Genomic DNA, 15731 nt, shown 5'->3' with positions numbered 1-15731 from the left:
CCTACGCTCGTCTGCCCGCACCCTAAGAGCGGTGAGACTGTGGAACTCTCTGCCTGAGGATGTAGTGATGGCAAAATCCATAGAGGAGTTTAAGAGGGGACTAGACATCTTTCTAGTGCGCTATGATAGGATATAGACATTAGGTGACCAGCGGGGTTGTTAATCCAGGGATTACTTTGACTGCCATTATGGAGACAGGAAGGAATTTTTTTCTCCAAACGAGCTAAATTGGCTTATTGTTTTTTTTCTTCCTTCCTCTGGACCAACAAGGGGGTTGAAACAGGCTGAACTAGATGGACATTGTCTTCATTCAGCCTAACATACTATGTTACTATGTAAAAGCAACCAGCACATGGCAATAGACTAGAGATGAGCGAATATACTCGTTTCGAGTAATTACTCGATCGAGCACTGCGATTTTCGAGTACTTCTGTACTCGGGTGAAAAGATTCGGGGGCGCCGGCGTGGTGGAGTGGGGGGTAACAGCGGGGAACAGGGGGAAGCCCTCTCTCTCTCCCTCTCTCCCCCACTCCCCGCTGCAACCCCCCACTCACCCACGACGCCCCCTGAATCTTTTCACCCGAGTACGGAAGTACTTGAAAATCGCGGCGCTCGGGCGAAAAAGGGGCGTGGCCGAGTAGGTTCGCTCATCTCTACAATAGACTGAATTTACATGACCAGAATAGCATGCTGCAAATTCTATCCAGTTACTTGCAGCCTCTATAATGGGGAACAGGAAACAGCCGAGCTGGAGGGTGACTGCACAGATGATGTTAAATGCAACATGTGGCCCCTGAACGCAGACAAGGAACCTATTGGAGTTCACCACAATGCGGCAGGTTGACTACTACTGAATTATATATAAAACTTCATATGTAAACCATTAAAATTTGAATTTTTGAGTCACCTTGAAGTAGGTCGTCGTTATATCCCATTAGGAAGAAATTTTTGGACATATAAAATAATAACATGAATCATATTGTCCTTATAGCCCAGCCATGTTCTATGTCCTCACCTTAGCTATCTGGTCAAACTTTCCAAACAGCTCATTCAGCATGACCACAAGTTCCTTCGGGGAGCAATCACTGGCAAGTCGAGTGAAGCCCACAATGTCTGCATACAGAATACTGCAGAAATGAAAGAAAACTAAATGAGTCAATAGACCGGAGCAACTCCGGCATTTCTGTGTTTTAGGGCGGGCGACAAAAGCGCACGATTTTGCAGTGATGCAATAGCACAATAAAAAACGCATGTATGTGAAAGCCTATGCTTTCCAATGGGTTCCTTCACATTAGTGATGTTTTGTCTGATGCTATCCTGCGAGAAAAAAAAATCATGGCATGCTCTTTCTTGCCGTGTTTGTGATTTTTTTGTAGCCCAGGTCTCCCTATGAAACCTCCTTGTTCATTGCCCAAACTTGCGATTTTCATGCGATGTGATGCGTTTTTAACAATAAAAAGTCCTATTGACTTTTGCATTTAAAAATAAATAAATAAATAAAAATAAAATATTAAAAAAAAAAAAAAAATTTAATAAATCACATGATTTGGATGTATTATTTTATTGCAAGCAGCTGCGGTGCGAGATTATTCTCACAAAAAAGCAGCTGAAAAATCGCAGGAACAAAGATGCGATTTTGATGCGATTTTCTTGTCGCCCATGTGAAAGAGGCCTTCGTGAAAGTAAAACACAAATCAGAAACACACCTTGAAGTTCCAACTCACCTGACATTTTGGTGCCGCTTTACATACAAGCTATGGAAGTTTTTGTCAGGTTGGCGATTGTCGTTCGTTTCCTTTAGTCGGTCCTGAATAGCCAACTTCATCTCCATTGAAATGTAGACGGGCAGTACGGACAACAGAAGGCTCTCCTGGTAAGGGTGCCAGGTAGGTGAGTTACATTGAGTAATGCTCAATTTTAATTGAAATACTGAGAGCAAGAGGTAAAATAAGTGAAAACGGAAGAGGGAGAGGAGAAGATAAAAGAAGAATGAGAAAGAATTAGAGGATAGGATAGAGTAATTTCTACTGTACATGTTTATAAGCTCGGATAATGTACTGCGTTTATTGTAGTGAAGGTGTTATCCGAACAAAACCATTTACCACCTATCCATAGTACACAGCAAGAGCCCATTTACACGCAAAGATAATAGTTTAAAAGGTTTTGAGCAATTGTTTTGCATAAACTGCTAATGGACACTTATGGCCATTAGCAGCTTTTCACCTTCATCTGCATATAAATGAGCCTCCGGAGCTGTATGCAGATAACAGTAATGGTCTGTTGTCTGCAATCAGCTCCTTTGTTCTGCCATGGGCTTTCTGCTAAATACAATGTAGTGAGCGATCCCCGTGGAGAATACAGCACCATGGGCAGCTAACAGAGCATGCAGTCTGTGTTATCTTCTCTCCGGCTGAACGATAGATTTTATGCTCACCTAGAAATAATCGTTCAGCCGAAGAATGATAATAATAATGTAAATAATAATCTCTCAAACAATGGCTTTTGAGCAAATTTTGAGTAATAATCGTTACGTGTAAATGGGCCTTAAGTGATAAATGATAGATTGCTGGGGGTACAAATTGTGCCCTTCGAGTCCGACGACTGATTGAAGCAGTGGTGTACATGCATGACCATCTCTTGATTTACATCAATAGGGCTGGAGGAGATAGTCAGCGCCAAACTCTGCATAATCAGTGAATGAAATGTGTACACCACTGCTTCATCTACCCAACAGACTCAGGGTAGGCCGTTCTTACGATACATTGGGAGGTCCCAGCGATCAATCATTTATCGCTTATGGTACGGATTGATGATAAATGATTTTGGTGGGATAACCTCTTTAACCTACCCATACACAAGGTCAGCAGATCCTGACAATTTCAACAGGATCTGATTTTATGGGGGGCTTCCCAAATGACCCTCTACAGCACATGTTGGGAAACACAAAGATCCGGCATGTTGAAGTTCTCTGATTCCACCACGTACATGCACACTTAGCTTAAGCGATTTAAATGTGAGAACAGGCAGCGAAATATCTCCCATGGGAACAAAGGACTAGGCATGGTGAAATCCAACATGCACAATCCATCTTTCCCCAAAATCGGTCATTGATGGAGAGTGGGATGGTTCACTACATACATTAAATCAGGTTCAACCTAGTTTCATCTAGTCTGTGTAGGCACTACTAGAATAAGTGGGAAAGTAAGCAAAGTGTGCTTCTTCCATATCCCGTTTGCCTCTAGTGATATTAGTCCCTTTAAATATATTATATTTATGAAAAAAAAACTCTAATTTATGAAGCTTCCTGTAAATTAAAATCCAACTGAAAATCGTCATCTCAAATGTGAAAAGTGTAGATTTCCACATATTTCAGCAAAGTAAAATAATGTAAGTAGCCAAATACAGACATGAAGAAACATTTACTTTACCTCCAGTATGAGGAGTGGGCATAAAGCTGGATAACAATGACACTTCTGCCGCACTGAATTACTGCTCAAATTTAACCCTTTCCAATCCACTGTCTGACGTCTTCCTATATTCTGATTGAAGCTTGTACAGCTCAGAAGACGTCCGACAGGGTATTCTTAACGTCTTTTGCCAGCCACTCTGCTGTGGGAGCCTCTCTGGCGCGCACACACACTGGCTTTAGCCAGCAGATGGCCCTGTTGTATAACAAGCCTTTTAGGAAATCCTGAATCCAAAATTGGATTGGAAAGGGTTAAGGCCGTGAATTATTGCATCCATGGAAATGGAGCTTGTTATCACGTTTCCAATTTTTAGCCTATTCACCCCATTATCTGTCATCCATGTTAAAAATGAAAAAAAAAAATCCTTGCATGTGGTCTCGTTGGTCACTCCTTGCCACCTTTCATTGCAGAAGTACAGTTCACCGTTCCCATTACATGGGAATATGAGGAATACTCAACTTTTGATAGCGTTAAAAATGGCCAAACACATAAAATGTGTCTCATACATGCAGGGAGGTGACCAACACCATCAATAAGAGTGTTTTTCCACAGCTATACTAAGTTTATTCCGGGTGATAAAACGCATTTTCCTACACTCCACCGAGATCTTACAGGCCACACTGAGATGCAAACGTTATAATGAGGAGCCACACCTCTCTGCAGACTCTCAGAAAAGTTGCAGGCAGGTGTGGTTTCCTATACCAGTAGTTTGCTTCCAAGTTACATAACGCCCTGAAAGAGCTTGGAGAAGTGGAGGAAAAGGAGCTAAACCACCAGAAAAGTCTTGTGTGACCCATTCTCCTCAAAAAAACACCGGATTTTAAAGAGAAAGAAGTGCACAGCTTGTTTTTAGGATTATGGTATTTAGGATTTTTGGGCACAGACGTATTAGGATATTTTTAACAATGACGATTCTCACATTAAATGTGCATTTTAATACTAGCCAGTTTATAAGTCGGTGTACGTCATATAGCGGTTATATTAAATTATATAATGTATGTCAAATCGCATTTTAATGCCAATGTTTCTCACCTGCTGCCTCTTTTGCATTTCCAGTTTCATCTTCACCCGAATGCATTTCACGGTGTAGCTGTAGAGGTCCCTGGAGGCATCCAGCATGTGGTATTTGTGAAAAGCTCCCATAAGATTCCCACACAGGAATATAATGGCATTTGCAATAAGCTGGAAAAGATAAAAAATATGTCATTTGAACTAAGTAAAAATGAAAAACAAAAATTGTGAAAGACTGATTTCTAAGCAAATAATTTACTGTATATTGAACGTGAAAATCTGTAGTAAGGAGTTACCAAAAAGATGAAGAAGGGGGAATTGGCACCAGTTCATAGGTGGTACATGGACCTAGAGCCCCATTCATTTCTTCAATTAGGTGCCTCAGTTGTTTGCACTGTTGCCTTGCATCACTGGGGTCCTGGGTGTGAATCCCACAAGGGGCAATACTCTGCATAGGGTTCATATGCTCTCTTCCTCTCTGGGTTTCCATCAGCTACTCTGGTTTCATCTCACATGTCAAAAAAAAGTTAAGGCCCATTTACACCAGCCGATGATCGCTAAAAGGCAATCATTAAAGCGATAATCGTTGCGTCCAAATGTGCGCCCATCGTCTGCTTTTTGGGCACTGCTAGCTGATCATTAAATTCAGTCCAACCTAAAAATCGTTGGTCAGCCTTATCAGCAGTTCTCCATGGGGAGTGCTGATAGCATTGTTTCCTGCTGGAGAACAAAGGATCTGAGCGTAGATAACAGCCCTCCGGCTATTAACTGCATTCAGCAAAGGCTTCATTTGCATGCTAATAAGCTATTAAGTAGCCGAGTAGCTAGTTAAAAGTTTATGCAAAGTGATTGCTTAAAGCGGTCACCCAAACTGTCGTTTGAGCGATCTTTTAGCGATCATCATCTGGTGTAAATGGGTCTTTGGTCGTGACTACCTGAAAAACTGGCCCTGGTGTGTACATGTGAGACATAAGGAGATTATATTGTTTGCCCCTAATGGGGACAAGTACTGATAAGCTTGATGACAAATCAGTGCAGTGATGCAGAATATGTTGGAGTCATAGAGGCAATAGGAAATTAAAGTAACACTAAACATAGATAATGCATACAAATATCTCTCCTTGCATCTGGTCCTAATTGGTCTCATCTAGCAATTAAAACTACGGATTACATAAAGAAATCCTCTGTGTCCCAGGAGCTCAGCCATACCCTCCCTTCATCCTTACTATCCCAGGTCTAGCTGTAAGACAACTTTCTGCAGCAGGATCCTCCCCCTCAGCCAAAAAAGTAGGGCCTAAAGATATTTGTGTTCTGCTACAGACAAGGTAAAGAGTCTGTTTACACAAGCCAATTTCTCGTTTGAACGAGTAAACGATAGAAGAGTTCGCTCGGAAAGCCTGTTTATACAGGGAGATACATCACTGGTTCGTCCAAACGAGAAGTCGTTCACATTCACCGTATAAGTGACTACAGTTTCCTGTCCGACATTCTTTTGCAATGACAATTAAAATGACCCTCCGAGCCTGGAGAAACAAAGATGGCCGCACTACTTCTCTGACTACCTGTTGGACACTGTGGGATATGTATCAGTAGTCTAAGACACTACATGCTGATGACTGTGCAACACTGGGTAATCAAAGCAGGTGTATTGTCTTAGGCTAATGATGCATATTAATACACAGTGGGCATCAGGTAGTTAGAGAAGCTGCTGAAGCCATCTTTGTTTCTCCAGGCTGGGAGGGTCACTTTAACAAGGCACAAGGCCAGTTCCTGAAAATTGCTTGTGTCAAACTTGAAATAACTATGCTGTATGTTGCCTGCTCTAGGGTTGGCTAAGGAAGAAACCTTTACATACTTGAACTGGAGAACAAGACAGCAAATGTAATCTATCCCAGACTATAGTCTTAGATTCCTAAGGCTCTTTTACATGGAATGATTATCATTCAAAAAAATAAATAAATAAATTGGCGATCGTGCAAATTTGAACAATAATCTTTCAGTGTAAACATGGGCAATGTTAGAGCATTGCAGTACTACAGGTATATTCTTGTGTTCCAAATGAAGGGTTAAAATATGAGCTGCTCACAGAATGACTGACTGGTCACACAGAACTTGTGTAATCAAGACAATTTCTCCTTTATTTGTTAGTGTGGGGTGAGGGGGGGGGGGGGGTTGGTGAGATATATTGCCATAGCAGCGGTTTAAAAGGCGGGTCCTTGGAGTCAGCAGAGATGTGGGGTGGGGGAGAAGGCGGGGGCTGGATAGCTACCTTCCCCCTCTTGTTCATGGAGTGTGGGTTAGTCTGTCGCCTCTCTGCTCTGTCAAGCCAGAGTCCCTGCAGAGACGTTGGGTCTAGCCGCGGAACGCTAGCGGGTCTCTGAGTTGGGAGGTTGGCGACTAGGGGCAACCAGGTGTGTTTTTGCCTCACGAGTCGTCTGTCTTGTGGCGGGAGCCGTTAGCGGGAAAGAATTTTGGTCTCTCGAGTCGGATAGATAGTGAGCGGCGGGAGGCAGTACAAAAATTCTTTTTCCTGTTGGGGAGGCGCCAGAGTTGCTTGAGGCTCCAAGGATTTCCCCTTTTCTCTTATGGGTTTGGTTGGTTTGATGGGTTGTTTATTACAAAATGTTTTTTACAAATTTTTTTTATAATAAATGGCTGCTGTGGCCAATTTAGCCAAAGCTAGAAGTTGTAGCGTGTTTAATGGGTTCGGGAAAAGGGAGGTTGGATCAGGTCACAGTGTGCCAGATCCGTTATACCCGGGTCATGATTTATCACTCCATGTAAAAGGAGCCGGAAAAAAAATTATGAAAATACACCCGTGCAAAGCCATTTAATTCTGTTAGGCCTCCCTTACACAGGAGTTTGCAGAAACACAGCGTTTTCAACGCTGTGTTTTCTGCAGATTCAGCCCAGTTTCAGCAGCGCTGGCATGCTTCATGCCAGCATTTTGGCTATGTTTTGAGCACAGCTGAAAACGCAGCCAAGGATGCTGAAAAAAAAAAAAAATCAATACTCACCTAGCAGCTACAGTCCGGGTCCTGGATGCTGATCTCTGTCGCTGCTCCAGGCTTCCCCTGTAAGCAAGGTTTGAGGCTCTGACTGGCTGAGACAGTCAATGAATGGCTGTGATTGGTTCTTGACGCTCGCTCATTGCCCAATAACAGCAATCTATTGCTGGAGGCGGGGTTCTCAAACCTGGCTTACAGCAATAGATCTGCAGGGGAAGCCTGGCGCAGCGCCAGAGACCAGCGCCCGGGACTCTGACGGCAGCTGCTAGGTAAAGATTGCTTTTTTTTTTCCCCATCTAGTGTAGCTAGGACTGATTTTTGGGGTAGGGCTTATATTGCAAGCCCTTCCCCTGAAAATCGGAGTGTGGTTAATGCTGCCAAAAACGCTGCCCATTCATTTCAATGGGCGACGCAGGGCTGAAAATGTCCAAAAATAGAGCATGCAACGCTGTCAAAGCGCAGCGCTGAAGATGCTGCGTTTTCAGCCCTGTGTGAACAGCCCCATTGAAATGAATGGGAGTGTTGTACTGAAAAGGTAGCACTAAATGCTGTACAAAGACGCCTGTGTGAGGGAGGCCTTAGTCACTAATATACTGGAAGTCTGAATTTAATTTCAATTTCGCAACATTCCACGCATGGGAAGTGCTGAGCTGGCAGATCAACAACAAAGACACATGATAGGGCAAGGAAAGAAAGCTCACAGTGGTGTTTGGTATAATCCATTTTCCTACCCCATGCTCTATTACACCAAATACCTTTACACTGAATTTGCCACATAGACGATGGAGACGTGAAACAGATCGCTAAATCGCAAGGACAAAGGATGCCTCTATCATCAATTCTCTAGATGAGCAGTAAATGCTACATCAGTAGGGTCCGACTGCTGGGACCCCAACCAATCTACCGAAAGAGGGACCCCAGTTCCCTGTTACATCCAGGTACAAGACCGCAAGTAGATTTGGCATGTAATGGTGGTGGGCAGCGTCCCCCGCTTCTCCATTCCAGTGGATAAGTAATAAATGCTAATAACTGAAGTATCCCTTTAACCTTAGATACAACTACTGATTCTATAATATAGTGCTGCTCACACAGAACAGGCTGCCAGTAAACAGTATTCTCCAAACAGATTATTAGGGCATCATACAGGAATCTGAAGGTTCTCGCAGCCCTATAAACAGCACACATTAAAACAATCCTCGGTCTGGAGACAAAATTTTGTGCCGGGACTGGAAGGGCAGTTATATTACTTGCGGTTGGTCTTCTATACCAATGACCCTCCAGTCTGTCATTTCCAGTCATCCAAGATGGCTGATGCAATCTTCAGACTAATGCCCACAATGCATTGGTAGTGTTATACTACCAAAGCACTATACCCTGCTCTGATTGTCCAGCATTGCACATATGATCAGCACTGGCCAATCAGAGCAGTGCAGTATATGCATTACAAAAAAAAGTACTAGACTATTGCACAGAACTTTTTCTTGCCGAGATAAAGATAGCTTGTTGCAGCAAGTTGAAGTCTGACTTGGAGGGACAACAGCAGAGAAGAACAGCGGTAAATAATATAAATCCCCCCCTCCAATTCTGGAACCGGAGCGTCTCTCTATACAAAGCAATTCTGTTATTATATAATGTATTTAAAAAGTATTCGGACTCCAAGGCTTTTATCTCATACAAGCATATTTACCATCATACTACGCTGCCTGGCTTAAGGTCCGCTGCACTGTTAAAGATGCCCTTTTTTTGCAGATTTTTTACTATTGGTGTCCCTGTTTATAAGCTGCAGTAAATATGGCTCTTAGGCCGCTCTCACACGGGCATTTCTTACAGCATTTTATCAAGTGTTTGAAACGCCAACTAAAAAAGCTGTACTGGGACTCCATTGATTTCAATGGGGTTCTCAGACAAGCTCTTTAGCGCTGCACTTCTAACGCCCCGCTAATCCAACGCTGTCTGATCTATTTTAGTATGTTGCAGCGATTTTTAAAGCACCACATCACCCGCTGCAAAGATGCGGTGTGTTAAATACGCTGCCGAACACGTTTGAAAACGCTGTAAAATGCTGCATTCTTACAAACGCCTGAGCCCGGCCTTAGACTTGTCAATTCAGGTTGTCAGTGTGGGCTCATGTGCTCTGCCAGTGTCCAAAACAGGAGTGCAGGGTAAGAGAATTCAGGGTAGTACATATGATTGTTTTATTGTGTGTTTTCTTTTAATTGGTCCCCCTTGTGAAAACTGTGAAAAAGTAAAACAAGTGTCTCCAAAAAGCATGGAAAAAAAAAAAAGTTTGGTTATGGGCAGCTAATAAAGAATCACTACATTCTTGACGGTAGAGCTCCTCCGCAACACTCAACAGTGATTAATGGCTGCCGTGCATGCAGATGTGTCACTGATGAGAGGGGGACCCAATTCAACACATGACAAAACTTTGTCACCTTAAGTAAACATTTTAGGGTATGTTCCCACGTTGCAGTAATGCTGCAGGTTTTCCGCAGCGGAATTGGATGCAGGTGATCCACAACATTTTACTGTCCTAGGGGTGTGGATGGGATCTCAAGACGTCTGACCCACACGTGGCGGAAAAAATACGAAGTGTTAATTGGCGCGCAGCGCAGACTGTAAACAAGCAGCGTGACGATTTATGTTGTGCATTCTCAGAGCGGATTTCACCTCTTCAAATGACGGGGCAAATAGAGCAAAATCAGCATTAAAAAAAATATATTATTTAAGTAAAATAAAAGCCACATTTAAAAACTGCCCTTTTTCACATGACTAAAAGCCTACATTTAATCAGGCTCAATGCACATTGGCGTTGGCGCTTCAGTCATAATACATTGCCGTGTTCGGATACCAAAGCTATTGCTATGCAGCCTCACTACAGAAAGTTCAGGATCTCAGGATGGAAAAATGAAGAAAAATGTATTTGATTATTTGCCGTTTAATTAATTCCAGCTAATGTGACAAGATTGAATTCGTCTGTATTAAAAAAAACAAAGACAAGAGCTCTGCCTCCTCTGTGCGGCTCCCCAAGGTGGGCTTGGCAATACAATAGGTGTAATTGTCTGGAGATTCTAGCACTGACCTCACTGCCACGCCGGGCCCTCGTCTGCAGAGGATATGAGATCATGGAACGTTGCCTTGTAGACTCATTTTGCAGCCTGACTCATAGTTCCAGCTGATGGGCATAACACTGCGGCTGCCAGCCTGCTGTGTGATCTATGGTAAAACAATACAGGGCAGGCGGGCAATGAGGTGAACAAATAGGAATGTAGTGGTCATCTCTGCAAGGCAGGATTAGATCGGACCTGAAACATTTACTGTAGTCTCCCTTTCGAATAAATCTGCTCCATTAATCTTAGGAGAACACTACTGCTTATTTCCATATGGGACACATGTATCACAGACCTCATGCAGTAATGCTTGCCATTCGCTTACACAGAAGCGTTCTATTCAGACTTTTATTGATCCTCTTCTACTTGGCCATGGAAATTGTCCTCTCACGTCTGCTAATAGTAGCTTCACCACTTCCATAATTCCAGTCTTTACAGGTAATGTAAGCTGCAGCAGTCTATAGTATACAAAATACATCACAAGTGCAGCCAATGTAAATAAAGAGCAGCATGGCGGACGGAGCCGCAACGGGGAAGCAGTAGGTGCTTAGGTGGCGAGTATGGGAGGGGGGTTATTTTATAATATTCCCTTCCACTCCCTCCAAGGTTTGCTTAGATGGATAGACCCTTTAATGATTTAAAAGTGTCAGTCTAAGACCGGGCTCATATGATCGTAAGATTACCGTATATTTCACAAGTGGTATACGCGGTAAGCAAATACACGGCCTTACGCTGGTTCACTCACATTTGCGTGCAAGAATTGCATAATATGGAGAGAGGGAAAAAAGAATGCAACATGTTCTATTTTGGAGCGTATTACATGTGAGAGAGTCCATTGTTCTCTATGGGCACATAATCAATATCACTGCCGTACGTGGCGATAGGCCGGCTAACCACTGGCTCCACAGAAGTAAAACCCTGCGTGGCAGGAAAGTGAAGCTATAATAAAAGCTAGAAGTTGAGCATTCCTAATGAGGTTAGACTTGTGTTTCTTTTACAGCATTTCAAATTCCCTGCTTTATAGCCAGACCTACAATACCAGGCAAAGCCACAGCTAGACGTGTGGAGCTGTGTCATGTCCTCTTCAATCAGCTCATCAGTGGGAGTGCAGAGAGTTGGACCCTACTGTTTTGAGGAATCCCCACTAAGCGTGCCCATTTTGCTCCTTCCAAGCATATTATATTTAGTCAAACAGTCCTCAATTGCCAGTAAGGTCTCCTCTCCTAACTTTGTGAGGGTCTCTCTGGAAACTCTTAATTCAGACTTGAGTCACAAGACAGACCAGACACAGAAATGCTGCAGTATGCAGGTAGGTCCTGTTCATCCCGATGGCTGACAAAACCCACTTGCCTCCTTATGCCAGTATTTCTGGTGTCTGCTGGATGTTTTCAGTACATAAAAACTAATTCTGTGTGACAAACGCAACGCAATAAGAGAACTGCAGTGTTAATCAGTGTAAAGCCAATTAGTACACAGGAAGCGGATTACTTAGATAAGACAAGCACCAAATAAAGGCAAATCTAAAGAAAAAAAAAAAAGATACACTGCCCATTATAGAGTAAGTGCTGCAATTAGAGATGAGCGAACGTGCTCGTTTAGGGCAATTACTCGATCGAGCATCGCTTTTTTCGAGTAACTGCCTAATCGGGTGAAAAGATTCGGGGGGGCGGCGTGGTGGAGCGGGGGGTAGCAGTGGGGAACAGGGGGGAGCTCTGTCTCTCCCCCCCCCCACTCCCCTTTGCAACCCCCCACTTACCCCCGGCGCCCCCGAATCTTTTCGCCCGATTAGGCAGTTACTCGAAAAAAAAGCGATGCTCGATCGAGTAATTGCCCTAAACGAGTACGTTCGCTCATCTCTAGCTGCAATCTAAATTTATATTAAGGGAAGTAATAATTAGCAATCATCAGCAATTATAAATTCACAATGCCAGGAAGGGAAGTATGCATGGGCACATGTCATCACTATGCTTCAAATCTCTGTGAACTGCGTCCTGCCATGCAAATGTCCGAGTAACACAGCAAACATTACGCTTAATACAATGACATTTATACTAGCAGCGCTGCATTTCACTGATATTTCCAGTAGTCCCAACCTGAAGAACAGCATAGATGCAGCTGTAGGTTAGGGTTCTACTGGAACTAGACATATATGGTGTGCGGCTTTTATCTCACAATGAGGTTCTTTGCATTAAAATAAAGGTCATTAACATTAATGGGATCACGAATGTTACAATCAACTGCATCTTTTCATTGCACCAAAATTGCAATCTAATCCCCTTACCTCAGATACGCATCCACTGGTGACAGTACGGCTGAAAACCAAAGGGTGTTACATGGATACTCAAGCAAAAGACTAGGGGGAACCCTCTCAGAATGTATAAACGGCAAGAAGCAAAACTCAGTCATCAGGGACGATTTTCTAGTGGCCAGTTAAAGTACCAGCCCTGCTTATGTAGAGAAGTGTACTCGTGTTTCATGTGCAACTGTTTAATCAGGGTTTTGTTACAGGACTCGGTCGTGGCTCCGGGTATATGACGGGTATGGTCTCAATCCTAGTCCTGTAGACACTTTAAGGCTTATATAAGCAGTCACCGTGCTGGGGGGCATGCATGGTAGGGGGGTGTCTGCAGGTGGTACAAATGGTCAGTTGTTACCGCTGTGACGGTAGAGTGCAGTAGCAAGTCCAAGAAGTCTGGGAAAAAGGTTGGGTGAAGTTGGCAAACACAGGCTGCAGAAAGCCCTGGAGTGTGGAAGCTAAAGCCAGCTCCCCGTCCATGACCTGCTGTGTTGCTGAGAGACTGAAAGTCTTACTACCATTGAGACTATGAGTGCATATCGTATCCCCATCTGCTGACATTTGAATACTGGAGCAATGCCAGGCCTGCTGGGTGCCTATAGAGACTGTAACTTGATTCTACAAACATAGTCTTTGGTGCTTGGCAAGTAAATATGGTTACTGTTTACTGCAACATGTGTACCATCTCCTAATCGGCCAGCCTGAGGGTCCCCCCATGTTTTCATCCAGCCCTAGAGCAAGTTTTTATAATTTTATGCTCTACAGAGACTTCTGAGACAGAAGCCTTATTGCTACAGCATCACGTGCACCATTTTTTCAGTTGCACAAAACGGGTCAGGAGACATGGAACGGCAAAGATAATCTCATGTGAGAGAATACAAGCATCACGAGTCATTTTATGTCTGCATTGATAGCTGGAACACAACATACCGCGTATGTTTAAGAAATGCATGAAAGATAATCGAGAAGTATCAACAATAAAGTTAACTGTAACAGCTTGTTTGATATCCAGATGAACAAAAAGAAGGGGGAAGCAGAAAGAATTGAAAAGCTTGAGCATAGTTTTAAATTATTCTAAGAGGAGAGGACATTGATCTGTTTAATACGAATTGCTGAACCCTACGGGCATATTGAGGAAAAGGACTGCGCCAGTCAGTTTACCCCAAGGGTGAAATCCTCACTCATTCCTCTGCTCGGATCCTGTTGTGTACCCGCATCGTTCTTACTCACTCAGTAACATACAACTTGAACCGGTAGGGCTGCTAAAACGTCAATGTCTGGGTTAGGTCTTAAATCTCGATCTGTGAATTTCCCAGTGATGGGACTTGCCTTGAATGTTTTCTCCCTGATATACAGGATTTTGAAGGACCTTTTCCGGGTCCGCTTCGGCTCTGTTTATTGTCTACCAGGTTTAATAAAGTTACAAGCATCAGAATGTCAGGGAACGTGAATTTCCCTTATCGGCTGCGGTGGGTGCCAGTGCCAAAAGCCAGTACTGAGAAATGGCCCTCACACCAACCCATGCCCCATTATGGCCAGATGCTGGGCACAAGCGGTTACTGACTTTGCTTCCTACTGTTGAAATAAGGGCACAATAACACCCTCTCTGGTGCAAACCCAATCACAAACTGAGGTGAGCCTGCCTACATCAGCCAAACCAGTTCAAGCGTTTGCAGAGGACATTCTAATTGATTTTCATATTTAGAGTAACCAGAGTCAAGCTGTCCTACACGAACAGACAAGCAGAATTTAATTAATCACTTTCTCTTTATTCTCACCTCCCTGAACTCTCTACAGATTTGTAGGATGTACAAAAGTTAACACTTGCCAATAATTCCAAATAAAAAGAACAGTCTAGGAAAACGGTACACATGGTTATGTCTAGTGCAGAACCTAATTAAGGGCTCATTCACACCGGCGTATGCGTAGGTCAGTAGCATAAATATGTAGAGTATTGCATTTTTATTCACGAGCGTAAAAAAATGGAAGAATGCTCCCACTGATTTCAATAGGCAATGGTCTTTACAATGGACCATTCTGGTGTGTTTGCCGACCCCGCCGTCAGTGCAGATAGAGCTGGAAGCAGACAACTCTGTCCACTTTGCAGCAGCTGGGTCGGTAGTGCAGGCACAGCCCCTACAACAGATGTGTCAGAACGGCCATGGCTCCATCACTAAAAGATGATAATGACGCTAGTCTGAATAGATCTGAAATGGGAATAATGATCAGACCCAATCTAATCTATACAGAAATGTCTCTGGTTTCACCACTATTGCTAACATTAAAAGCATGGGAATGGCTATTGGAAAAGAAACTCCATTAAAGAAATAGCAGCAATTAAGTTAATTGAAATGGGAAAATATATCTACATATCAATGCAGTGTTGTACAGCATTAGCATATCCCCCAGAATACGGGGGGAACATACAGACAGAGTGTTGAAAGGACAAGTCATTACTTAGTACAGTTGTGTTTGCTAGTCACAGAATTTCACATCTACATTGGAGCTTTCCATTTCTCTCTTCCATTTTTGGAACAAAGAAACTGAAGTCAAACAGAAATAAATGGGTCATTTTATCCCCTGTTGATTTTCAATGGATTTAAAAAAAACAAACAAAAAAAACAGAAAGCACACTTTAAAAAGTGGGAACTAAACTGTATGAGAGCAAACTGAAAGCTTTCCAAAAGTGGAACAGAGAAGCGGAAAGCCTTAACAGATATGAATGGGCTTTAAAGGGGTATTCTGGTGATTCAAAATATAAGTTCTAGGTTTCATAGGGCAATAACATGTAATTTGGCAATATAAATGTTATAGATTTTTTTTTTACAAAAGCTGCAGA

At 43.0% G+C, this 15731-nt stretch overlaps 1 protein-coding gene across 5 annotated transcripts in view; it reads right to left on the bottom strand.

Annotated features, from left to right (window-relative positions):
* ADCY7 (adenylate cyclase 7) overlaps positions 1-15731 on the bottom strand; it is a 144363-nt gene that overhangs the window by 35108 nt on the left and 93524 nt on the right. For 4 of the 5 annotated variants that reach the window (XM_066583949.1, XM_066583951.1, XM_066583950.1 and 1 more), the window contains exons 5-7: positions 4500-4649; positions 1725-1870; positions 1016-1127 (exon numbers count right to left, since the gene is read on the bottom strand). In XM_066583949.1, the coding sequence (XP_066440046.1) occupies positions 1016-1127; positions 1725-1870; positions 4500-4649 (408 nt within the window). Of the gene's footprint in view, positions 1-1015; positions 1128-1724; positions 1930-4499; positions 4650-15731 lie in introns of all 5 variants that reach the window. The other variant, XM_066583955.1, reaches the window with a different exon arrangement.

Source organism: Eleutherodactylus coqui, chromosome 11, assembly GCF_035609145.1.
Source record: "Eleutherodactylus coqui strain aEleCoq1 chromosome 11, aEleCoq1.hap1, whole genome shotgun sequence".
In the NCBI taxonomy this organism is placed as follows: Eukaryota; Metazoa; Chordata; class Amphibia; order Anura; family Eleutherodactylidae; genus Eleutherodactylus; species Eleutherodactylus coqui.
Note: the sequence above shows the minus strand (reverse complement) of the source record. Positions and strands in the feature narration are given on the sequence as shown.